The sequence below is a fragment of the Melanostigma gelatinosum genome (assembly GCF_949748355.1).
Source record: "Melanostigma gelatinosum genome assembly, chromosome: 23".
NCBI classification, from domain to species: domain Eukaryota; kingdom Metazoa; phylum Chordata; class Actinopteri; order Perciformes; family Zoarcidae; genus Melanostigma; species Melanostigma gelatinosum.
This window is the reverse complement of record NC_136656.1, coordinates 12,434,453-12,460,878: the sequence shown is the minus strand read 5'-3', so window position 1 is coordinate 12,460,878 and position 26,426 is coordinate 12,434,453. Positions and strand designations below refer to the sequence as shown.

General features: G+C 42.5%; 2 protein-coding genes across 2 annotated transcripts; both read left to right on the top strand.

Moving 5' to 3' along the window:
- The first annotated feature begins 3,592 nt into the window (after positions 1-3,592).
- On the top strand, positions 3,593-12,793 carry LOC306796848 (sentrin-specific protease 5-like). The gene is made up of 13 exons (XM_079295910.1): positions 3,593-3,877; positions 5,297-5,422; positions 6,254-6,451; positions 6,548-7,021; positions 7,403-7,516; positions 7,628-7,739; positions 8,056-8,203; positions 8,679-8,726; positions 9,376-9,453; positions 10,162-10,299; positions 10,824-10,907; positions 11,084-11,134; positions 11,356-12,793. The coding sequence occupies exons 2-13, from the start codon at positions 5,335-5,337 to the stop codon at positions 11,464-11,466; spliced, it is 1,644 nt and encodes a 547-aa protein (XP_079152036.1). The 5' UTR covers positions 3,593-3,877; positions 5,297-5,334; the 3' UTR covers positions 11,467-12,793.
- A 1,224-nt stretch (positions 12,794-14,017) lies between these two features.
- LOC306796449 (eukaryotic initiation factor 4A-I) lies at positions 14,018-23,570 on the top strand. Its single transcript, XM_079295369.1, has 11 exons — positions 14,018-14,093; positions 15,418-15,460; positions 15,621-15,753; positions 16,583-16,722; positions 18,927-19,095; positions 19,529-19,638; positions 19,934-20,077; positions 20,327-20,464; positions 20,731-20,820; positions 21,362-21,441; positions 21,606-23,570. Exons 1-11 carry the CDS (start codon positions 14,071-14,073, stop codon positions 21,748-21,750), a joined length of 1,215 nt encoding a protein of 404 aa, XP_079151495.1. The 5' UTR covers positions 14,018-14,070; the 3' UTR covers positions 21,751-23,570.
- The last annotated feature ends 2,856 nt before the right edge of the window (positions 23,571-26,426 follow it).

The window sequence follows — 26,426 nt, the reverse complement described above, 5'->3', positions numbered from 1 at the left end:
GAATTAGGGTCTTCATTAACAAATTATTAGTAATCAAATACATCTAAAAACGGCAAAAAAGATCAGAAGTGTGCAGATTTTAAATAAATCCTGATTGTTCCATCAAGATGATGTCATTTAAGCAAATGTTTAATCTCTTGGCATATAGAGGTTTACAATTTATAATACGAGTTTATAAATGATATAGGCGCCAATTATCTAATTGAAGGTAGGTTTGAAGGTAAAGGTAACAAAGCTGTCTATGAATACTTTGGCAGTGTTTGAGTTTAGCAGCACAGATGATATTTTGGTAAAACACAGAACTTTCATAAACTCATCCCCAAATTCAAATAATTCAAAAGAATTGCATATTTCATTGTATTATAAACTTTGCAGATAACAAGGAACAAATCAACAACATAAATCACAAATAACACTGATTGTGTTTCACTCACCTTATTTAACCCATCAAAATAAATCGTTATAAATTCATTGCGTACGTTTGTTTTTGCAATAGACTGAAATTAGGGGTTAGAAACGAAAGGCTACCACTAAAACAGTCTCTGTATGACGCCATTGCTGCGCGACGGACTTGTTGGTAGTTCACATGAGCAGCAGGGCCGAGATCCTTCTTGTGGCACGCGTCAGTCTGTGGCACGCAGCGTCACACAGCGTCCCTCTCTGTCTCTCAGCGTCCCTCTCTGTCACTCAGCGTCCCTCTCTGTCACTCAGCGTCCCTCTCTGTCAGTTCAGCGGAAAGATTCAGCTGTGGCACGCGAGCATAGTTCGGCAATTGTCAAGAAGCTGCGGAGCTGAGGGGGCGGAGCCACATTTCCTGAGACATTTCCTGAGAACACCCGTTGTTGTTACGACAGATCAGCTTCCATAAATCATTTTTATGATTTTAGTTGAGTCACAGGAGCCCCCTGTTCTCTGTATGCATCCTTAGAGTAAGTACGTTGTACTTTTTTGTTTCTCATTCATTTTATTTCAGTATGATTTAGCTGGTTTTGCAACAAAATGGAACATAATACACTTTCTAAATTATTACTTTTATAGTCACTTACAACAATCGGCTACAATAATGAAAATAAATCATCCGTTTTAGAATCATTTAAAAGTATATATTAAAATTAAGACATAAAATGTCCAATCCAAAAATACATGTTTGAAAATATCTTCACTCTTCCTCTGCTTATATGTATATGTATGTCAGTAAGACATATGTTAACTGTTAACAGTTTACAGCATACTTAAATAAATATAAATAAATACAAAACACACGCACACTTTGTACACACACTGCAGCAATTCTTTTGCAGGAATATGAGCATATTTTCCCCCTCTGGCAAAATACAACACGTCTCATGCCTTATTTTATTTTACCAGTTGGTGGCGGTAATGCGCCAATTCGTTTGCCAACCGCCAGTACACCAAAAGGGAGGAGAAGAAGAAGCTTTCCCGTGCCTGTGTTGTTGTGCTCATGAGCGACAGCGCTACGTACCCCGTTGTAATAATACTATGAGTGAGGAGCGGAGGACCCAGTCCTGCTGCCAGGACGGAGTCATCAGGGTAGTGTAAAAAAAGTATTTCAATCTGCACAGGAAGACAGAGGGTTACGCAGAGTAACAGAGCGTGAAGCAGTGTGACGGAGCTTGAAGCAAGGTGACGGAGCGGGACGCTGGGTGACCGAGCGGGACGCAGGGTGACCGAGCGGGACGCAGGGTGACCGAGCGGGACGCAGGGTGACCGAGCGGGACGCAGGGTGACCGAGCGGGACGCAGGGTGACCGAGCGGGACGCAGAGTGACCGAGCGTGACTCAGGGTGACAGATATTTGATGTTGATGGTTAATTTGCAACCAAGTTGTATACATCATGTATTTACTTGTTATTTGTATGTAATAGAAAAGTGAGCATGTGTACTTCATGAAGCAATAAATAATGACAATTGAAAAATATAGAGAGATGTTTGGTTCATTCTTTTCAAACACTAAGCCTAATTTACCTGAGTCATTGATTTAATTGTCACACTTAAATCCTGAATTGACTGGTGAAACAGAAGAAGTTAAAGGCCAAGATGAGAAGATATAATGTTGGTCAAATACTGTGGTCCAAATTCAATTTATTCAGTTGTATTGGCATTGAGATATAGAAAGTTTGACTCTAGAATATTCAAACAATTCCGAATCTCACAAGACAAGAGCAAAAACAAGATGAATGTGTTCTCCTTTCTTCGTTGCTGTCATGTTAACTGTCTTGTGACTGCTAAGATTGATCTCTGGAGCTGTAGGTGGAGGCAGACTGTCAGAAGTCTTACTATTTTGAAAATGTATCACTGATTGTGTTACTATGGTAACTGAAGCAAGGTCTACTGGAGGCTGTTTAATAATAGAGTGCAGTGATGAGATTAACGTGTTATACATTCATAATATCAGCAATTTCCTGCCACGTTTTTAATATTTTGTGATCCTATATTGAACGTAATTTTCTTTTCTTTCTCGGAACTGAATCACGCCGCTCGTAGATGAAAAGCAATACGTGTTTGGGATCGTGTTATAAAACGTGTTAAAGGGAACGATCTACGTGGATAACCTGTGGATACGTATAGTAGGTCGAAGTAATCAGCATACTTTTAGGAGAAAGGAAGTTGATTGACTGACTTGTACGAAGGAAATGGATCAATAAAACACGTATTGCTTCTTCTTCTCCTCCCTTTTGGTGTACTGGCGGTTGGCAAACGAATTGGCGCATTACCGCCACCAACTGGTAAAATAAAATAAGGCATGAGACGTGTTGTATTTTGCCAGAGGGGGAAAATATGCTCATATTCCTGCAAAAGAATTGCTGCAGTGTGTGTACAAAGTGTGCGTGTGTTTTGTATTTATTTATATTTATTTAAGTATGCTGTAAACTGTTAACAGTTAACATATGTCCTACTGACATACATATACATATAAGCAGAGGAAGAGTGAAGATATTTTCAAACATGTATTTTTGGATTGGACATTTTATGTCTTAATTTTAATATATACTTTTAAATGATTCTAAAACGGATGATTTATTTTCATTATTGTAGCCGATTGTTGTAAGTGACTATAAAAGTAATAATTTAGAAAGTGTATTATGTTCCATTTTGTTGCAAAACCAGCTAAATCATACTGAAATAAAATGAATGAGAAACAAAAAAGTACAACGTACTTACTCTAAGGATGCATACAGAGAACAGGGGGCTCCTGTGACTCAACTAAAATCATAAAAATGATTTATGGAAGCTGATCTGTCGTAACAACAACGGGTGTTCTCAGGAAATGTCTCAGGAAATGTGGCTCCGCCCCCTCAGCTCCGCAGCTTCTTGACAATTGCCGAACTATGCTCGCGTGCCACAGCTGAATCTTTCCGCTGAACTGACAGAGAGGGACGCTGAGTGACAGAGAGGGACGCTGAGTGACAGAGAGGGACGCTGAGAGACAGAGAGGGACGCTGTGTGACGCTGCGTGCCACAGACTGACGCTGAGTGACGCAGAGGTGCCAGTGCCACAAGAAGGATCTCGCTGTCTCTCCACATGAGAGCGAACAATCTGCAGTGATCCGGCTCACCTCATCCCTCGTTTCACATAGACCATATCAATTGAAATAGATTCTTCCTGTCGATTTCATGTCCATCGTAAACTGTAGTCCACCGTTGCTGTGGAGTGTTTGCGTTTTTCTCTGAACCGGAAGACCTCAAAGAAATCAAAGCAAGGAGGTGACATCTGGCTGCTGCACACCTGACTTCATTGAATGAGGTTTAACACAAATTAGCATTTGTTTTGGTTCGATACCCATAGACAATTACACACGCCCAACATTCAGTCGGACGCAACTGGATACACATTCATATAAATCTGCAAGCTAACGGTAAGGATGCTATTACAACACCTAGCTATGCAAGGAACACAGTGAGCCGGGCGTTTTATTATGTTGTTGCTAACATGATATCTAACGCCTAGCTAGCTAACGACAACATGGCTAACCAGCTAGCATGTTAGCACGGGTAGACAACGGATTATTGAAGACCTTTTGTTATTTCAGACTGTTAATAATGTTGGTGCAGGGGCTTTGGCTGTGCATGGTTGCGGAATAATTAAGGTTCGCAATTAATGCTATTTTTATTTGGGTTTTAAGGGGTGAAACTATGACGGTGATGCTGCTAGCGCTCAACGCGCACAAGCTAGCCTTGGCAAGGACTATTTCCTTCACCGGAAAGAATAGTCCTCATCACAGAGCCGCTTTTCTCAAAGCATCTCTCTTGCACAGGACACAGGCCGCACCACATTACACCGTAGAAAATGCCCGTTTTCCCAGTCCTGTTATTCTCTTACCCGGGCTAGCTAGCGAGCTAAGTTACATGTCCGCTCTCTGGTGCACATGGTAACAAGACGATCGGTGTTAACAGAACAGGTCTTCTGCCTGTGAGGGGACAGGGACATATATACTGGATAAAAACGGGACAACATATAATCAAGCTTGTGATAGTAAGATCAGAAGGCTTAAATTCCCATCAAAGCAACTCCTTGTTTTTGTGAATTAACGCGCTGCAATGGTCCGTTTGAAGGTCTCAGTGCTGCAGTTGGCAAAACAAGCAGTAATATAATAACGACTTGTCATTATAAGGTACGAGAGGTGCTTTGATGGAGTGTTTTGTACACCACCTGGGCGGTGTAGCTCAGCGGGTGCAGCGAGATATGAACCTGCCTCATAGCAAGCAGCGGTTTGCGTCTCACAATTGTTATTCGGTCCACTTAAATTGATCGTTTTCACACACTGTGCCACTTTACTTCTTCTTCACTGGGCATATGTTGACGCCGTGCTAGTAGCTAGCACAGTCTGTAGACATTTAAAGTGTAAACGTTGGTTTGGCCTCCGGCACACCTGTTTGAAGATGTAATCCACTGTGAGTGAATCCAGAGTGAGGTTTGGAGTGCTGAGGTTCTAGATGAGGCCAAAACATTACCACTGTGTGGGCTTCTTCCCTCACTCCTTCACCCATGCATTGAATACATGCAGCTTGTATAATGGTTTACAAGACAGCTGCCTTTAAGGGATTTTATTAACTTGACCTTTTGTTTTATTAAATATCTATTTGGATGAGGGATGTGTTGATATTTAAAGCTACAGATATGTGGTGATGCACTTAAGAAATATGAATGATATAAATAAATTGCCAGTGTGGAGTGAGAGTGGAGCACTGTGGCTCAGCTGGTCACGTTCGCATTCACACCAAGGTAATTGGCATGCTGCATTTATACAGGAAGTGAAGTCTGTTGCTGTTTGCAGGTGACGAGCTGGCGCAGGTCGTGGGTTGTCCGTGGAGAATGCGAGACAGTGGCGGTAGCCTGGCCCAGAACCGCTGGCAGGGGGACCTGGGTCTGACCGCTGTGGGGCAGGACGACACAGGAGGAGGTAGGCACTTTACTGCTGGTGGTTCAATGACATTTGATCAAATCCAAATTCAGTATCAAATAGTGGTGCAACGGATCATAAAAGTCACGGTTCAGAGTCACAGATCGGGTCAGCACAAAATAAAACAGGGAGCAAATACAACTTTTAGAGATCCCTGCTCACATTTGTTTTGCAGCCGATACTTATTGCCGATCATCGATGATCCATATTGTTGTTTGATTATAGCAGCTGGTCTACAAGGCTCCAGACAATTTTTTTTTTCGACTAGCAAAACATAACTGATGTGTTGATCACATATTTAACTGAATATTGACAGATAACGATGGTCATTAAAACTTAATTTCACACTGTCATGGTTAACGTTAAACTTTGTCATTAATCCGAGGTTCACATGTGTGCCGAACAGTGAGGGGGATCTCTACCGGTCACTGATCAACCGTGGTCCGTTACTCCACTCGTATCAAATCTGCTCATTGAATCTGAATCTAATCTGATGCGTACCATGCCTGAACGCATCATAATGTAACTGAATGGAATGCAGTTTTTGCAGATCTCCTGATTCCATATTTTCACTGAATATTGTTCAATTACGATTGTCAGTAAAACTTTATCTCACACTATGATGTTTAAACTGTGTAATTAATCCACGGAGTCGAACTTAGACGAAGGATGAACTATGGTCCGTTGCACCACTAGTTGCACTGCTAATAGATTACCCTCAATGCTACACATTGGACCTTTTTAAAAGGAAAAGCTCAAGGTTTTTAGGTTATGATGGCACATGGTTAAACACAGCTGACATAGTTGATCACTGCTCATGTTTGTGTTTAGGTGGGATTCCTGGAGACCACCTCATAGTCCCTGTGTCAGGCAACAGTGTACCCAGCCCCATGCACCTCAGACTGGGCCAGAAAGAGAAGGTGTGGACAGGCGAATATGTGGAGGAAGATGATGATGAGGAGGAGGAGGAAGAGGAGGATGGGATGGGCAGGATCAAGGAAATGGGTGAAGAGGAAAATAACCTGGATGGTGAGGACGGGGTAGAGTTTGAAGGCAAGGGTTGGGATAACAATGAGGTCGAAGATGATGAAGAAGAAGAGGAGGAGGAGGATGAGGAGGAGGAGGAGGAGGAGGAGGAAGACGACGACGAGGTGGAAGATGAAGGAGACCGGGCGGAGCTGGAGTGGGAGATCCCAGACTTTCCCTCCCAGGCCACGCAGCACCCTCACTCGCACCAACATCATGGACCACAACAGGAGGCGGACGGCGGCGGCGACGGCCCGGCAAAGGACGCCGTCTCCCAGGCCAAAGCGGGGGACTTGTTCAGGTCCCACCTGAGCAGGTACAGGGCTCTGAGGAGGCTCCGGCGCTGGCAGCGTCTGCGCTCTCACAGAGGCGTTGGGTTTCGGCTCACCAAGCACTGGAAGAGCTGGCGCCAGCGGGCGCAGTGGGTGGGCTCCCGGGGGTACCGGTGTAGCCGCAGAGGGCAGAGGCACATTCAGCACGGCAAGCAGAGGAGGACAAAAAGGTCTCTGCAGTCACCATACAGCGATGAAGAGGACGACAGCAACGATGAGAGGTTCACAGACTCTGAGAGAGGTACTGACATACACCACTCACTTCTGAAGAAAGCTAGAGAAACAGAATGGGTAAAAAAAAAAAACGGCTCACAAAGATAGTTTGGTTTTTACACACATTTCAGAACTGTGATAAAAAGCCCAACTGACTCTTGGATTTTGTGACGAGATAAACGTTCAGTTAGCTGTGGGAAAGTACAACACTGGCAAGCCCATGTCCTCTTTCACAGCACCCAATGCTTCCACCTCCCAACTTCTTAATTGAGATTTCACACAATTAACAGAGTTGAGGTACACCATTACACCACATGTTACCTTCACCAGATCGCTGAGAAGGGAAAAACTCTGCAGAAAGGAAAAATAAGAAACGTGTGCATGTAATTTGGTTCCTTTTCTCTGGCAGATGAGCTGATGAACGGCTGCTCTCCAGACAAGCAAGAGGACAGAGGGAGGCAGGACGTGGAGGTCAAACCCGTGGAGCTGGCCCTTACTGAGGAACACATGAGCTGTGTGACAGGTACGGACCACAGGCTCTGTTTGGCCGCTCATGTTCGCTGACTTCGAGGATTTTAGGAACACATGCCTTGTAAAGATGATGGTTTGATGCCTTTTAATGTCTTCTGTCAAGGTATTCTTGAAGAGTCCCTACAGCAGTACGGCAGTTTGATCCCCATCCACGTGGACGACATCGTGGAGAAGCTTCAGGACATCTTCAGCGAGAGCTTCTCACAGCCTCACAGGTCAGTCACAGGGTTCGGCCTCCTCTTCAGTCCGTGTGGTCAGATGGCGCTTTAAAAATCTATAATCATTTATTTTCTCCAGTCATCATCACGCATCAGTCTCCCTAACTTTCCATTGAAGCCGAATACATTCAGTGCGAGGATCCAGACAGATGTGTGACATGAAGCATGTGGGCAGGAAAGAATTAAATGAGAGTCCCAACCTAACGCTCTGTCAGACCGTCGGGTTAATAGGCAGCAGAATTCATCCAGTAAACCAGTCTAAATGAGTTCAGTGAGTAACGTACCACTGTGTGTGTGCTCTGTTGTGTGTTAGGAAAGCAGTGGTGCAGCACCTAATACAGTCCTTCCAGCGCTCGTCGGGATCCGCTCTGGCAAAAACGTTCAGAGTCAACTACAAGCGCCACGTGCTGACCATGGACGACCTGGGCACTCTGTACGGACAGAACTGGCTCAACGACCAGGTGGAGCACCACACACTCACAACGCCGTGACAACAAGGATTTCTACCAGGACTGTTCAACATTTGTAGGGCTGACAAATCCATTAGTTGATTTAACAGTCAGAGCTGTAAAACAGATTTTCTCCACAAAGAGCCACACAAAAGCGACACTTTGTCTTGTGGTTACCTCAGATGTGCTCATGAGTTTCTTAAAATTAGTCATTTTGTCTCTGCCCAGAACACGTAGTTCAGGGCAGCTCCTCTTCCTCGTAGTAAGATGAATACAGTTGTCAGACCTGCAGCCAAACTCCAGTCTTTACAGACCAGGACAGAATGTCAGATGGTGTAGATGTTATACCAATAAATAGACGAAATGGGTTAAAGGTGAAATACATCCTTTGGTAGTCACTGATCAGAAAGGTTACACTGTCACTTTTTAAGATGCTTCTTTAAATAGGGTAACCCCCCTTATGTTATGCTCTTTGTGTTTGCCTCAGATTATGAACATGTATGGTGACCTGGTCATGGACTCTGTGCCCGAGAAGGTAAGGAAATTGATAATCAGTTATTTCTAACACAATACAGCCTATCACTCCAAAATAGAATGCATTGGGTCTGCATGTGTCCCCGCCCCGACGACAATCTTAAGAAGTGATTTTCTCTTTATTCAAGTAACACCAGTGATCGTCCGACTGCTGATTTCTTGCGATGAACTTAACATGTTAAACACTGTAGTTACGCTTTATAGCCAGTCTAGTGGCCCGGCTCCAGGGACATGTCTGTCTGTTGGTCAGCCCAGACTGACATATCAGATGGAGACACTCGTGGTCCCCAGAGGATGACGTCTAGTCGTCCTCGAGCGCCCTCCGTACTCTGACGGTTATGTGTCACATGTGACTGTCAGCCGGTCTCAGCTGGAATGAAATGGAAGGCTGAACGATAACAAAGCCTAAATTATTGCCCATTAGGCTTTTGTTGCATTTACATGGAAATGTCTTTGCGGACATTCTTAAAATTCATCATTAAAGAGAGCGTGTGAAACAGGGGACACGATAAGGACAGCTGGGCTAATCACTGGAACACGTGGTCCTGCTCGTGTCAGAAAGTACATCATCCAGAAGCAACAGGAGCCGTGAGAGGGGCTTCGTGGAGCTGTGGCCCCTCATTCTTCTGTTTCTCTCTTCTCTCCCTCAGGTGCACTTTTTCAACAGCTTCTTTTATGATAAGCTGAGGACAAAAGGCTATGATGGGGTCAAACGGTGGACGAAAAATGTAAGTGTTGTCGGGTAGGGTTCTCTTCACATTAAGGTTGATCTAGACATTTGTCCTTTCTTTACGTAAATATGTAGCCTGTCTATCATTTGAAATGACAAAGTAGGGCCTCAGATCTCTTTGTGGTTTGATTGGTCTGTTGATGGTCTCAAGCTTTTTGTCATACAGTCGTTAGAATTACGGTGTAATGATTTGTATTTTGCGCCAATTCAGAATAAGGGAGAGCCCCATTTGTTCAGTTTGTCGTTTTGGCCGTCGCCATCTTTGTTCGTTTCACCTAGAAGTGACACGAGAGGGTGGAGCTCGTAATATAGCTTCATGGGCTTTTTCTAAATTTTCCGATGTTGTGGATAAAGCCAGTTTACGCGGTTTTATGCAGAGGACATCAGTTAAGCAGGCGGTCCTTCACACACGCACACACACACAGGCTGACGGTTGCGGACCTCCTGAACTAAAACGTTCCAACGTTGTGGATACATTTCATTAAAAACACCACAATCAACTTTTTCCATGGCACTCATGACATAAACATGTAGATGGAAGAACATTTGACCTTGAGAAGGATCAGTGGTCCTCCTTAGCTTAGCACCGGTGTTGCATCGTATTCTGCCGCCCTGGAATGAATTTCTCCAACGATACATTTCCATCCATTATCTCTCCCTTTGCTCCCTCCTCTCCTCTCCTCTCTGCATACTCTCCTTCTCTCAGGTTGACATCTTTCAGAAGGATCTGTTGTTGATCCCCATCCACCTGGAGGTCCACTGGTCACTGGTCAGTGTCGACATTCCGCGTCGAGCCATCACTTACTTCGACTCTCAGCGGACTCTCAACAGACGTTGCCCAAAGGTAGGACCAGACAGCAGTACCAAGGCCTTATATAGTGTGTGTGTGTGTGTGTGTGTGTGTGTATATATATATGTGTGTGTGTGTGTATATATATATGTGTATATATGTGTGTGTGTGTATATATATATGTGTGTGTATGTATGTGTATGTGTATGTGTATATGTATATGTGTATATATATATACGTATATATATATATATATATATACGTATATACGTATATATATACATGTATATATATATGTATATCACACTCGCACTCACACACACGTGTGTGTGTGTGTGTATATATATATACACGTGTATGTATGCATATATGTATATATGTATGTTTCAACGCTATAATCTAATATATTACATTGGAGTGCTCTTCAATCTAATTGGTTTAGTTGTCATTCTTTTTGATCATATTTGGGCCTCGCATTTAGATGTTATTAAAGTGTGTTTTTATCATCAAATCACAAGTTTCTTTTTGTGTCACTGTTATAAATCTAGTTTGATAGAATCACTTGTTCTTGTTTTCAGCACATTTTTAAGTATCTGCAAGCGGAGGCCATCAAAAAAGAGCAGCAAGACTTTTTGACGGGATGGAAGGGCTTTTTCAAAATGGTGAGATGCTTTTGTTTGCTTGTTTTCTTTTAAATGTTTCTGACTTTGACACAGAATTAGGTGACTCATTTCCCAAAAGTGGGTTGTTATTGTTGCTGCTGCAACATGACCATGGCTCTGTTTTGCATGTCAACTGTTGTGCTGCATATGACGAATGTGTCGTGTGCTTGTTGCAGAATGTGGGTCGTCAGAACAACGACAGTGACTGCGGGGCTTTTGTGCTTCAGGTGGGTTTCTCCAAATGTGCAGCTTGGTTTAGTTTCTCTGTTAAGTCGTCATTTTGTCCAACGGTCAGTTTTCTGAGCCCTCAGTGTTGATGCTGTTTATACAAACACTTAGCATCGTAGGAACACACGCCTACTGACTTGTGTTGTCGTGATTCTGCTCCTCCTGCACGCCAATAACTTATTTTTTATTTCTTCCCCCCCCCCCCCCCTCCGCCCTGCAGTACTGCAAGTGTCTGGCCCTAGGTCAGCCCTTCATCTTTGGCCAGCAGGATATGCCGCGGCTGAGGAGGCAAATGTACAAAGAACTCTGTCACTGCAAGCTCACCCTGTGACCCACCACCTCCCAGCCCCGCCTGCCATCTCCACCTGCTCCCACCCCCAACCCTAACAAGATGGAGGGACAATGATATGACAAGAAGAGGGCAAGTGGAGCAAACGATCGACTGGGAGAAAAAAAGACACACAGAGAGAGAAACTTTTCATTGAAATTTTTTTTTTTTTTTTCTTCTCTGCCAACATCCAGAGAAACGACTTCTTCTATTGTAGGTGATGTCATTGTTTCACTTTTTTCCTCTCTCTCCGCTTCCCTCTCTCCACCCTTTTTGAGAACTCTTGATTTCATTTCCATGTCATGGTTATTCCTTTGTGGTTGACAGAGGCCAAGACTAGCTTCCGTTTTGGGAACGTGCTTATCTTCCATCCTATCGTAGTCCACCTTGAGCATGAAGACGTCTGAAGGATACGGTCCAGATGAAGACTTTGGACCACAGTCGGTCCAACCTGACTACTATTTTCCCGGCCGAATGAATTGAACCAGTCTGCGTAAGCTTGTGGTTAAATAGTACCAGCGGATGTACACGCCTTCCATCCAATCCATTGTGTTGTGTTCCAAGTGTGAAACTCTCAGCAAAAGAAACATAAAATACACTGCCCCATGCTATGGCCAATGTCATGTCGACGAGTCCATCTGTCTAGTCAGCACATAATGTTTGCCACTTTAGTGACATTTCCAATGTATGATATTCATTCAACAATTTCCTACAAGATGTTTGGATGGATTTAAAGTGAGAGTGGAACTTAACGTGCTGCCATATTGACATCAGAAAACACATCCGGAGTGTGAAGAGCCATTCTAGTGCATTTTCCCTTTATTTTTTTTTTAAGGGAAAAATTTATTTACATCCATGGGACATGCCACATGTTGGCCGTCTGCCTCCCATCACTTGTCTCCAAATAACACGCCTGTGGGAGACTGGATCTGCATCTGCCCAAACCAGCTAGAATGACGCATTGGCCCAAAGAAAGGGGTATCTTGACATTGCATTTATCTTTTTTTCCTGTTTTATCTCGTCGGTAAACGTGTTGATATGCTTCTTGCTTTAAACAATGTTACAAGATGTTAAAAGGAGGACTACTAATTTGTGTTATTTTAGGGAAAGTACAAAAGAGATCCTCTTGTTGGTATTTCTTTGGAAGTTTGAGAGCCAATTTGGCGAGGACCAGGACAGATGGAGTACGGTCACAAAGGAGTTACAGCACCCTCCTCTTTCTTTTTTTTTTTTATAACAAAAAACAAATTTGTTGATAGCTGTGTTCTTTTTTTTTTTTTTTTTTTCAAACAGGAGTTGATGCAACAGACTCGACAGTTTTATATGTCTTCTACAATGCATTATGGTTGCTGAAAATAAAAATATGCGGCAAAAAAGGGATTGTGCGTTTGATTAATGCAACTGGACGGGCTGACATGAGCTACATGTTATCCATCGTGGGATGGAACAAAGTACATTTATTCGCTGTTCTTAAGTACACACTTACACTAAAGAATTTCATTTTCATGCCACTTTAAACTTTAATTCATTGTACTTTTTAACATTTATGTGACAAGTACAAGCTACTTTGCAAGTGAAGACTTTACATAAAAAACACATGATGGCCCTTTAAAATATGATGCATTGTGACCCAACAATATATGTATTACAATTAGCACCAACTAAAGCAACTTCAACAGTAGAATGCTACACTACACAGTAATTAATTTGAAAATACAGTGTTAGTACCTGTGATACTTAAAGTACATTTAGCTAATAACACTTTCTTTTTTTAAATTACATGACCTTTTAAATCAAGGACCAAGTGTGGTTTCGCTACCTTTGCACGATGCCTTTTTCAAAATCCAGACATGTTATTCCTAGATAGTCCAATAATATAAATTAACATGCACAACTCGAATCTAAAAACTATAGATATACAGATCTTGCTTGGACACTTTGACCTCTGTATTTCTGAAATCCTGGCTCCGTCCGTGAGTTCAATTGTCATTAATTAGGATATTAAATCCAAATTGGAACAACTGCTCCAGTAGGAATAAGTGGGTCATGTCCTATAAAATACAGCACTTCACCCTCATAAATTGTGTTGAAATATGCTACAGATGACTACACTGTGACTCATGCAAACCTTTGATCCAAACTGTTTCACATTGTCCAGATTACATCCTTGGCTATGAGATGTGTCACTAATCTACAAGAAATGTGATTCAGACATAGTCTGTATAAGAATGGGTTCAGAAGAAAACAGAAAAATCTACCATGCCAGGGTATGGGTCTGTTCTCCGCGTTGACGAAAGGCTGAACGAAGAATGGGGGGCTTAAAAACATATACCAGCGTAGCGCGGGTTCAAAAAGCGTTGTTACCTTTGTACAGTTTCCTTATAAAAGTTAAACACCGCCCCCCTGGCATGCTAACAGCGAGTCAATCGTGCACTACTTTAGACTCGACGCCCCGCCTACTTATATATGACGTACAAACTGACCAATTACTAGTGTCCGTGGGCGGGACTACGGCTAAATGACGGCGATTTGTTGCAATGAGAAAGCCTTTTTGTGTGTTGTCAACGTATATAAGAGATCTCTGCCGCAGTTTCTTTCTTTGGAATAATGTCGGCTGAATATGATAATAGGTAAGGAAAGGTTTTATGGCTTTACCGGCATTCTGAGGTTCAGAATTTCAGTAACTCATTTTTGTCGATACGTTAGTCTTTGTTATCGATGAATCTTGTGAAAGTAGACTTTAATCGGCGCATCTTGTGATTTATGTGCTCTACTAAGGGTTAGGCCTGTCTATAGCCTGCCTCGGACCAACGTCTTCACATTTCATTAAATTATACGGCGAACTCTCATTACATGTTGCTATTTTACGTTGAATCTGTATATGTTGCTCGATACATCGTTAAACTGTTAATTTGGCGGAACAATGGTGGCGTTTGAGCTGAACTCAACCGAGGAAAATTAAATGTCACCCGGCGGCTCGGGTAGCACGTGAATGCGCTTGCTTTAGGCCTTCATTTTATTCTTATGTTGTTTCCGTCGGTCCAAGCCTGTTAATAAATGAATTGCTTTATTGTAATGGTGGAATTTGCGGTCTGTGATATAGTAGAGGAAGGCACTTTGAGGTATGGGGGCGGAAATGTAGAACAATTTGTTCTTTTCGTAGGACGGGCGCACATGGCCGCAGTAGTGCTAACTAGGGCTCGGACAATGCCGTTAGCGTAGGCCGCTACCGGCTGCTGGGAGAAGTTAGTGAATGCTAGCGTGATAGCATATGCTACCTCCGTGAACAAATACGTGATATGTGTCGGTACACTCATCGGTAATGTGTTTCGCTGACTGGACAAGTCCAATAAAAGACCACATACAAACGGGCCTGTTGGCAGTGGCTATGGCAGACCGGGGGCCACAGCCAGCAGAGCATTTTTAAAGTAGTATCACCGTCTTATCATCACATTTTAGTATTACGTCCAAAACATGGTTGTATTATTCATAAGTCTTATTATATACAATTAGCCGACATTTTAAGCTGCTAGGCCGCTATTCCAGTCGAATCGCTTCCTACTGTTACACCCCTACTGGAGGAACGACCATCTTGAATGTATGCAGTAGAAATGGCGGACGCGTGTAAAAAAAGGCGTTTGCTTAAAAGCACAAGGATTGAACGATTAACAGTTTATTTAGCTATTCAGTTAAAGCGTTTTCAATGTTTCGGAGGTAGTATGTGAAATACTTGAAGAATATATAGGTGTCTGACAAAAAACATGATAACGAGGAAGTATGTATTGTGTAATTTCGTTTCCGCGAAGAGTAGACGAGCATGGGAATGTTCCTTCAAGCCGATTTGTATTAATCACCCGCATTCCAAAGCTTTTGATTTTATTGGAATGGTGATGGAAATTGTGTTTTGGTGTGGAAGAAGAAATAACAATGCCTTCATGGTCTTCTCGTTCACAGAGACAATGGCCCGGAGGGCATGGAGCCAGATGGCATCATTGAGGTGAGTCCCCTACAGTAACAGTGGTGCTGAAAATGTTTACCCATCTACTTGTAATGCGTAGAACAATTGTCAATCTAGATGTATGATGGAGCAGTTTGTTGTGACAATCAAATTTGAGCCCACAGCTTTCAATGTCATGTGTTTGTCTTTCCACCTCCAGAGCAACTGGAATGAGATCACAGACAGTTTTGATGAGATGGCCCTGCGCGAGGCGCTGCTCAGGGGAATTTATGCCTATGGTTTTGAGAAGCCCTCTGCGATCCAGCAGAGAGCCATTATGCCTTGTATCAAGGGTAAGTAAGGCTTCTCAATGGAGACTTCATCATTATCACAGCATCTTTCCTCGACACACAGTACCCACAATAATGAGAAATATTGTAGTAACACAGCATTTATTCTTGCGAAACGCTCTTAAAAACAATTTTCCCAAAGCTTTTTTTTTGTAGTTCTCAGTGAGTTAAAGAATAACCAGATCAAGTTATACAAAAAATAAGCTGCCAGTTGCCTGACTAAAAGTGAGGCAAGCAACCTTATTTTAATTAAAAAATAAATTGTACACAAAAACACAGGCATTATGACCCACTGTCCTAACTGACGGTGACATTTATCAAAAGATAAGAAGGGAGCAAATATGACTTCTTTTTTTGCCGCCAATACTAATTGCAGATCATTGATGATCCATGTTATATTATGTCTGTTTTTTTTCTTAATGTAGACGTTGTTCTCCTGTCAATTTAAACACCGATTGGTTGTTTACAATGTAACACAATCAGAGATCGGCGACAAGAAAAGCATGAATGCTGAAGTCCTGATCACACATTTTACTGAATATTGGTGGGAAACGATGGTCAGTAAAACACTGATGGTTAAAGTTAAACTGATTAATCCGAGGTTGACATGCTTGCTGAACCTTGGGGTAGGATTTGTTTGCTCTAATCTGGGCCAACTCACACTGTCTGGTATTTATTGTCAATGTATACTGGACTGAGGAAATCACCTGAGCACCTTGGGTTGATAAAACCGTCACCACCTTGCAGTTAATAAATTGAGGGACGGTTCAAGGCAGTTTTATAATCCTGTGCACTACAGTGAATAAATCTTTTTACGACTTTTTGTCTTTAGGATATGATGTGATCGCTCAGGCCCAGTCTGGCACTGGGAAGACTGCCACCTTCGCCATTTCCATCCTTCAGCAGATTGATGTGGAGGCGAAAAGCACCCAGGCTCTGGTCTTGGCTCCCACCAGGGAGCTGGCTCAGCAGGTAGGCTAACGTCACATTACACAAACAGTGTGGGGAAAACCTGCAGAGATTGTACTTTAAAAAGTTTGGTTCTGGCGATTTTGTCTAAAACCAATGGAAATATTTGTGTAATTTCAACAAATCTGACAATGGTTTATCTAAAATCTCAAAGTATTGTGCTCCGTTCACTGAGAGTCAAACATTTAAGAAACTTAATTATCTGGCTGATTTTCATGTCACCCTGGGTAGTTTTGTAGTTGCTGTTAACATGAATCGCATTGCAAGGTTTCATTTATTTCAGTTGAGGCAGAAACTTAAACACTAGCATGTCCCACAGGCTTAACCAGTGTTGCAATCAATTTGACAGACAAGCTGTTTTCTTCAAATTTCCCCTCCAGTAGTTCCTCAGTACTGGAAAGTCAGCCAAACTGCATGACATGTGACTTTTTTGATTTGCAAAATTGTAGTTATTAATAGTTTATGACTTGGAGCTATATCCCTGAAGGGAAATATTTAAACCAGATTCAATGTTATTGTGCATCTCACACACGCACTATTCTCCGGTGGGATGCTATGACAAACTATTCCACTAATGTCGCCTGCTTTTTAGAAGGTATTGGGGTTGCCACATACTTCTCCCAGCCACACGTCTGTTTCAGATGTGGATTAAAGTAGTTTCTCTGCTGCTTTTAGGTGGCACCCATTTTAAGACAAAGGGGCATTTTTTTGGGGGGGGGGGTGACTCACCACTTGTGATAGTGCATGCTGCTATGTTTGCTTTACCTGTGGCCCAAGAACATGCGGCAGTGGTGTACCTAATTACCCACGTTAAATGAATCATTTTCAAACATCTTCCTAAACCTTGAATTAATAGATAATCTATTGCCCAGCTCTGAGCCGTATGCACAGTATTGTAGTCCATATGTGCTTCAAATGATTATTTTTTGGCTTATGGCTGTGAAGGTTGATCAAATGGTGAAGAATGCTAATGGTCTGCCAGAAAAATGTATTTGAGCTTAAAAAGTAATCAACTTGTGTTTGAGCTCAGTTGAATATGATTCGATAGGCCGTAACATACCTAATGTCTGTCCGTTAATACTAATACATGGTGACAGTCAGGAGAATAAAACACTATTGTTGATCAGAGGAGACCTGCTGTATAATGATGAAACCCATGCGTGTCAGCTGACTCTGTAAACCGCTGCTGTGTTGTTGCTCTGGTCGGCGTTTTGTCAGCCTGAGTCCTCGGCACAGCAGGGCTACAGAGACGTGATCAAACTTCACTACTCTGAATACAGCAGCCGTCCCACTTCTTAATGGTGTCATCATCATTGTGTATAAACATCTGGAGGGTTCTCAAGAGGAGAAAGTAACTAATGTGCCCAATCTACTAATGTCTTGTTATGATTCAATGTGCTGCGTTTGGTTTAAAGTTAAAACCACTGCTTGCACAGCACCATGCACCAGTCGTATCATAGGTAATGATTACGTTTTGTTCTATGGCTAACTTGCAACAGTAAGATCATGTATACAGACGATTAACCCTGATGGAAAGAGTCTTGATATGCTCAAAACTAGGGCTGCATGAAATTTCTATTTTAAATATAGATTCAACGGCTATTGGTGTTTTGAAATGATGCTCTGAATTTTGTAATATTTTAAGATGTCATCCCTCTTGGGAAACAAAATTCATGAAGCACAGCCCTCTATTTCAATAGTGATTTTTCAGGTTAGGTTGAAGTTAAGTTCACTAAACATGTGTCTTCTGTTTGCCGTGTGTGGAACAGAGGATAACGATGATGGTGTGACATTATAGCAGCAGGTGCTCATAATTCTATGAATTTAGGGGAAACTGATGCGTGTAGCTTTATCTGAAACTGCGCAAAAATCAGGTTTATATACGATGCACAACATTCAAATGTTTTTTGAAAATGTGTTGTGAATGAATGATCTATTCAATACAGCACATCAAAACCACTTAAAGGATCATAATTTGAATAGTGGTTGACTCCTGCGGTTAAGCTACACTGCCAAAGCCAGACATGACAAAGGTCTACCTGGGAGAAAATAAGTACAACATGGAGACGAATGGTAAAACCTCAGGCAACATGCCGTGCTTTGTTTGAGCGTTAGCAATTCATGGATTTACAGTTTTAGGCCATTTATAACATACTTATGTTTCTTTGAATGTTTTTTCCTCTTTTTTTTTTTTTTGTGACCTTCAGATCCAGAAGGTGGTGCTGGCCCTGGGTGACTACATGGGAGCCAGTTGCCATGCCTGTATCGGAGGGACCAACGTTCGCAGTGAATCCCAGAAGCTCCAGCTTGAATCTCCTCACATTGTGGTGGGAACCCCCGGCCGTGTCTTTGACATGTTGAATCGCAAAAACCTCTGTAAGTCCCCACATAATTGTTTCTCAAATCAATTTACTCATATAATTTATATAACTTTACACTAACTATGGACAAATACTCTGGACATGCAATTCTAGAAATGTGTCCTGCTGCATGGGGAATTGAGTGGGAGAGAAACTGGTGAACGTCGAGATCGAAGTTCACTTGATGTGCGACGAATAAAACTATTGTTGATCAGAGGAGACCTGCTGTATAATGATGAAACCCATGCGTGTCAGCTGACTCTGTAAACCGCTGCTGTGTTGTTGCTCTGGTCGGCGTTTTGTCAGCCTGAGTCCTCGGCACAGCAGGGCTACAGAGACGTGATCAAACTTCACTACTCTGAATACAGCACCCGGCATCAATCAACACTGACCGAGGGCATGAGAGCATTAAACATGTGTTCTGATCTATTTATGCCATTTTCCTGCAGCTTCCAAGTTCATCAAAATGTTTGTGCTGGATGAGGCTGACGAGATGCTTAGTCGAGGGTTCAAGGACCAGATCTATGAGATTTTCCAGAAACTTGCAAGCAGCACACAGGTAAGAACTAAGCATTTACATCAGACTAACAAATGTCAGGTTTGTGTGCAGTCCAGGGTTCCCTCTCCTCCCATCTGTAGTGTTGGTGAAGGACTGAATGTTCCTTGGTAGAGAAGCCTATCTGCCCTCCACTGTAGCTGGGCTCAAGTCCTTGACTGACAACTAATTGGCGGATTACACTCAGTCTTACCCTTCAACTGTTTCGATTGTATATTAATCTTCTTTTTTAGATGACTGGATACACTGATGTTCAGCTGAGTCCAAAGTTCTAACAGTCTCCCTCGTCTGTGTTCAGGTTGTCCTCCTGTCGGCCACCATGCCAGCTGACGTGTTGGAAGTCACAAAGAAGTTCATGCGTGAACCTGTCAGGATCCTGGTGAAGAAGGAGGAGCTGACCCTTGAGGGCATCCGTCAGTTCTACATCAACGTGGAGAAAGAGGTGGTGAAACGGTTTCTAGTTGAAATGGCAGCAAACATGAGTCCCCTGTGTTCTTTTTTTGATAGATGTAGTTTGGGTTGCTGTTGAACTGTTTTGTTTTACTGTGTAAGAACCTCTCTGTAAGCACTACAGTCCAAACATTAGTTTAAGCTAGTTGTGCTAGCAATTGACGATGGGCAACAGAGTGTAATGTGCCAAGATGTACAACATGCTTGAGACTGCTGTGTCTGACCTGGTGGTGGTCCTCAGGAGTGGAAGCTGGACACGCTGTGTGACCTGTACGAAACCCTGACCATCACACAAGCGGTCATCTTCATCAACACAAGGAGGAAAGTGGACTGGCTGACCGAGAAGATGCACGCCAGAGACTTCACCGTGTCTGCTCTGGTAAGGGCCTCCACATACACCACCTATCTAACATCATTGAGAGTTGTTTAACACGATAACATGTTTTTAATTGAGGTAGTCCATTTTGCATGTTTACTTGGGCCTGTAAAAGCCCTGTTAGTCTGGGGTTAAGGCTTTAAACTACATGGTTGTAGGTAAAATAATGCAATGGTGTCAAGGAGTGTGAAAAACCCTGATTGTGGCTGTTCTAGATGTGTAACATACCCGTCTTTGTCTCACTTGTATGCGCCGCTCTCGTCTTTCAGCACGGTGACATGGACCAGAAGGAGAGAGACTTGATCATGAGGGAGTTCCGCTCTGGCTCCAGTAGAGTCCTCATTACCACTGACCTGCTGGTACGTACAACATCTGCTGTTTACACAGACTATCTAAGACCAGTACTGTGTGCAGTCCAGGGTTCCCTCTCCTCCCATCTGTAGTGTTGGTGAAGGACTGAATGTTCCTTGGTAGAGAAGCCTATCTGCCCTCCACTGTAGCTGGGCTCAAGTCCTTGACTGACAACTAATTGGCAGATTACACTCAGTTTTACCCCTTAGATTTTATCTTCTGACTGGTACACAATAATCTAACTAATCTACTTAAGTTGTTGTTGATCAATCTGGACGTCCAGAGTTCTTGAACCACTCCAGGGATTCCTTTTTTCGTTCTAGATTCGGTTCTGAAAGTGTGTGCAGCTGTCAGATTGACATTTTGGCTGTGTTCAACCAAATGGTATCTGAGATTAAAACGATGTAGTGTAGACTTTGGGTCAGATGAGTTTCTTTGTGGTTCACGTGGTCTGGATGTCGACCTGAAACAGAATAGTCTCTGCTTGACCTCAGTCCTGTCACTCCTCTGTACTGTATGGATGCTAATGGTGGCTCTGCTCCTGCTCAGGCCAGAGGTATTGATGTCCAGCAGGTGTCTCTAGTCATCAACTACGACCTGCCGACCAACAGGGAAAACTACATCCACAGGTAAGACGAGACCTGCGGTGCAAAGAATCAAATGATCTGAGTCGCAATCATATATCCTGGGAGCGTTTCCCATCCTGTGTGACTTGTCCTCGAAGTACTCTGGCTGTCTGGTGCTGCCAGTGCTTTTCTTAGTATGATTTATTTATTCAATTATTTTCCAACAGGATTGGTCGGGGTGGTCGTTTCGGCAGAAAGGGAGTTGCCATCAACATGGTGACCGAGGATGACAAGCGAACCCTGAGGGACATTGAGACATTCTACAACACCACCGTGGAGGAGATGCCCATGAATGTGGCCGATCTCATCTAGAAGACCACGTGCCCGTCGGCCACCCTCTCCCCACTCTTTTTAGCAGTAAAAACCTTGTTTTCTTATACGATTTGAATTCGAAGAACGTTCTTTTGCTAAATTCCACCATGACTTTACCCTTTACATTCTAAGGGAAGGAAGAATGTGGCCATTGTTCCTCCCTTACCGTTGACGTCATTTTTTGGAAGGATGGAATTACTGACCTGCTTCATCTGCTTGCCATAGTCCATTACCCCTCATTGGCACCTAAATTCTTACTTCAGCTAATCCCTCTAAATCTTAAAGCATTCATTTCGACATTTATGTTTTTGCAAACAAAAGGACTTTCAACCTCAAACAAGCACGTTTGTAACTGGTTCCTACACATGCAAAACATAACCGCGTTTCCAAAAGCACATTTAAAAAAGAACCAACAAAGTTACGGTTTAAAAATATTCTAGTTCTGTCAGCAAAAGCTTTAAAAAAAAATAAATAAAAAGTGTACCTCGGCTTAATTGATAACGTGCACGACGCTAACCCAAAGCTTTTGTGAAATGCGGCTATAATTTGCACCCGGACATAGACGAGTGGCTTAGACTGCAGTTCAGTTTGGACTCATCTAAATGCTCTAAATGAAATGGGAAGCGCTGCATTTGACCAGATCAGTATTTAAGCAACCTTCAGTGTACTGAAAACAGCCTTTTAACGCCCATCCGTGCTCATGTTAAGAGGTTTCTGGGGCTAGAGTACACAGGGCATATTCAATAAAAAGACCTATATAGTAAAATCCTCCATGAATGAGTTGTTTACCGGTTTGATCCTTTTACTGCTGTTTCATATATATTATATTTTTAATTGCTATTGTACATGGCGCTTGACTTGTGCAGTAGCATTCAGATGAAGACTGACTGGTGGCCACAGACGTTCGGAGGCAAAAACAACGGTGAGTTCTGTGGCGACTTTGCCTCTCGACCCTGATGACCCGGCTGGATTTTCATCTCTAACGCTTTTGACATTATTGTTCATTTAGATTTTATTTTTCAACACAATATTGGATTTTTGATACGGTGGCAGGTGTCTTTTTGTAACCTACCTTGCCAAAAATGTTAGGAGTGGGGGTATCTGATATGAAAGGACCAAACTACAGAAGTATATACAGATCCCCCCCCCCCCTTCTCTGAGCTATCATTACAATGCCTGTCATCGTGGGGTTTGGTGTGTAGGAGAACAGTCATGTTTTGAGGTGTATAGTCAGTGCTTTTTTTTTTTAAAGATGACTGCGGAATTGTTAACCTTTTTGAGATAGAAGCATCACGTTTTCTACATTGGATTCTGTATAGTATTTATTTTAATGGTCTTTAAAAAAAATAAAGGTTTCTCCTCCATGACAGTGTAAACTGGCCTCTGCATTGTTGACTAGCATGAACTCAGTTTGTGGCCAACCCCTTGGTGGAAAGGCTTTAACGGATGACAGCTGATGCTCTGGCTCTAATGGACCGGCACGTACCTGTCCCGGAAAATCTGCCGCTGAGAGCGCGCGAGGTTTGGGTCAACTACAGCTATTGACAGACAGCCGTGCCCACTGAAGTTTAATATTTATTCCCGCGTTTTCCTGTTTCAGTTGGTTAAAATAAGTGTTTGTGTGACTGCAGGTCTGAAGGGACCGTTCACTCCTCATCACGTGGTGTTTTTAGTTTTTCTGCGCTGCGATTACGAGCCTCATCTTAAAGTGGCAGTCTTCATCTGGGGCTCTATCTAGTACACTCTAGCATGTCATTACCTTCTTATATACAGTCTATGGTCATTACTGATTGTCTTTACGCAATAAACATTTAATTGTATATTGGTGTCATGTCCATTCAGTCACGTGCGCAAATGCGGTGCAAATTCTCGGCTTTTGAACAGAAGCAGTTTGACTGACGTCTGATGCCATGAACTAGAGTAATATTAGTTTTTACTGTAGACTTCGTGAAAATAAAAGTTTAAAACACCGCGGATATACAGTATATTTATCTAGCATGTAACTCGTGTCCGTGTTTACTTCCTGTCACATGATCGGCTGTCGTTCATACTGCAACAGGAAATGAACACATTTAGAATGTTAAACCGATGTTTGAAATTATCGATATAATTTTGCAACTTATTGTTGCAATATCAAGATGTGTGTGTGTGTATATACTCACCGGCCACTTTATTTGGCACAACTGTTCAATGGCTTGTTAACACAAATAGCTAATCAGCCAATCACATGGCAGCAACGCAATGCATCTAGACGTGGTGAAGACGACTTGCTGAAGTCCCAAGCGAACATCAGAATGGGGGAAGAAATGGATTTAAGTTACTTTGAACGTAGCATGGTTAATGGTGCCTTACGGGCCGGTCTGGTTTTTCAGAAACTGCTGATGTGGGATTTTCATCCACAACCATCTCTCGGGTTTACAGAGACTGGTCCGAAAAAAGGAAGATATCCAGTGAGCGGCAGTTGTGTGGACCAAAATGCCTTGAGGTCAGAGGAGAATGGACAGAGTGGTTGGAGATGATAGAACGGCAACAAACTCAAATAACCACTCGTTACAACCGAGGTCTGCAGAACACCTATGAACGCACAACACGTGGAACCTTGACGCAGACGGGCTACAGCAGCCGAAGACCACACCGGGTAACACTCCTGTCAGCTAACAGGAAACTGAGGCTACAATTCACACAGGCTCACCAACATGTGACAATAGAAGATTGGAAAAACATTGCCTGGTCTGAGTCTCGATTTCAGCTGCGACATTCAGATGGTAGGGTCAGAATTTGGCATGAATGCATGGATCCATCCTGCCTTGTATCAACGGTAATGGTGTGGGGGGTATTTTCTTGGCACACTTTAGGCCCCTTAGTACCAATTGAGCATCTTTTAAACTCCACGGCCTGCCTGAGTATTGTTGCTGACCATGTCCATCCCTTTATGACCACAGTGGACCCATCTTCTGATTGCTACTTCTAGCAGGATAATGCAGGGCATGCACATGTCTCAAATCACCTCAAACTGGGTTCTTGAACATGACAATGAGTTCACTGTACTCCAATGGCCTCCACAGTCACCACATCTCAATCCAATAGAGCGGGAGATCTGCATCATGGTTGTGCAGCCGACAAATCTGCAGCAACTGCGTGATGCTATCATGTCAATATGGACCAAAATCTGTGAGGAATGTTTCCAACACCTTGTTGAATCTATGCTACGAAGAATTAAGGCAGTTCTGAAGGCAAAAGGGGCCCAACCCGGAATAGCAAGGTGTACCTAAAGTGTCCGGTGAGTGCATGTGTATATATATATGTATATGTATGTGTATATATATATATGTATATGTATATATATTAGTAGAGCTAACACTGGTTGCATGTTTTGAATTTCTTTCCCAGATATACAGAAAATGTAGCCCATGACAAAAGTGTGGCTTCATGATTGAGTGAAAAATAATCACATAATTAAATGGGACTGCAAACAGATTCCTGTCAATGAATCCGAACAATGAATTCGCAGCCTTACAGGGTGGACTATTTCCTGGTCCGGTAAATCATATTTTCTTTGGGTATTTTGAAGGAATTAAAACTATTTAGAAGATTAAGAACATTGTATTTAATCCGAGTAAATTATTATCTTGAATAGTCACCGGCAATTTAAATTGCTTAAAATGTTCAATTTTAAATGTTGGTTTTAAAAATGTGCAGATATTCTATTGAATGTTCATGTTTGCCTGAAAAGTTGAAGTAGTTTCTATTGGAAGCTTAATCTTTTTGTAACTATAGCATCTTAACATTGTGCCAAGCAACCCTGCATCTTTTATGCAGCGCGCGAGAGAGACAGTATAGAATTCTTCTTAGTTGATAAATAATATATACTTATACACACTAAGTATACAGTAATCATGAAGACTGCTGCTGAGTTTTTGTACGTGTAATCTTGCTATATATTATAAAACTCTGGTTTAACACGTTTCCGGTACAAAGAAAGTCCTTTTAACATTTATATGGATGCAAAACTAAATTACTCCATTACCTAAATTGCCAAAAACAAGTAGCTATTTTATTTATAACCCTTAGTTTATTGAAACACCTTTTCTCTGAGTCCGAAGACTCGGACCCCTCAAGACAGATTTCTCACACTGAGGAATATGGACTCTGGGTTTCAGGTCTCTCCACCAGAGGGAGACCTTGTTCTTTCTTCTCCACAGCAGGCCTGTAAAGTTAACTGGCAGGATCACTGTGTGAAAGCAACTCAAACTGGAGAAAGAACCCTCTCTCCTTTCAAATAGCACGTAGAATCACAATCAGGAAGAATTTAACATCATGAGAGCGTTTTAAACTCATACAGGACCCGAGCCTCTGAGCTCTGCCGTACGAACTGGTTTGCAGGGCCTTTTTTTGGTTGATTTTAGCAGACAAAACATCCATTTCATCTTTTTTACTGGTTAAGCTGGTGTATTTGTCTCAAAATGAGTTCCATTATAAGATCCGATTGAGTGTTCAAGCAATAGAAAGTTGGGAAATATCATGTGAAATGGCTTCCGGTGGTCACCAGTCATTGGTTAATACGTCATTTGAATTAAACCAAGAGAAAAGTGATGTAAACTAGAAAAGTGCACTCAGAAGAGTGCAGATATTTGTGTCTCCCTCTCCCCTCCCAAACAAAGAAGAGTTGAATCTCA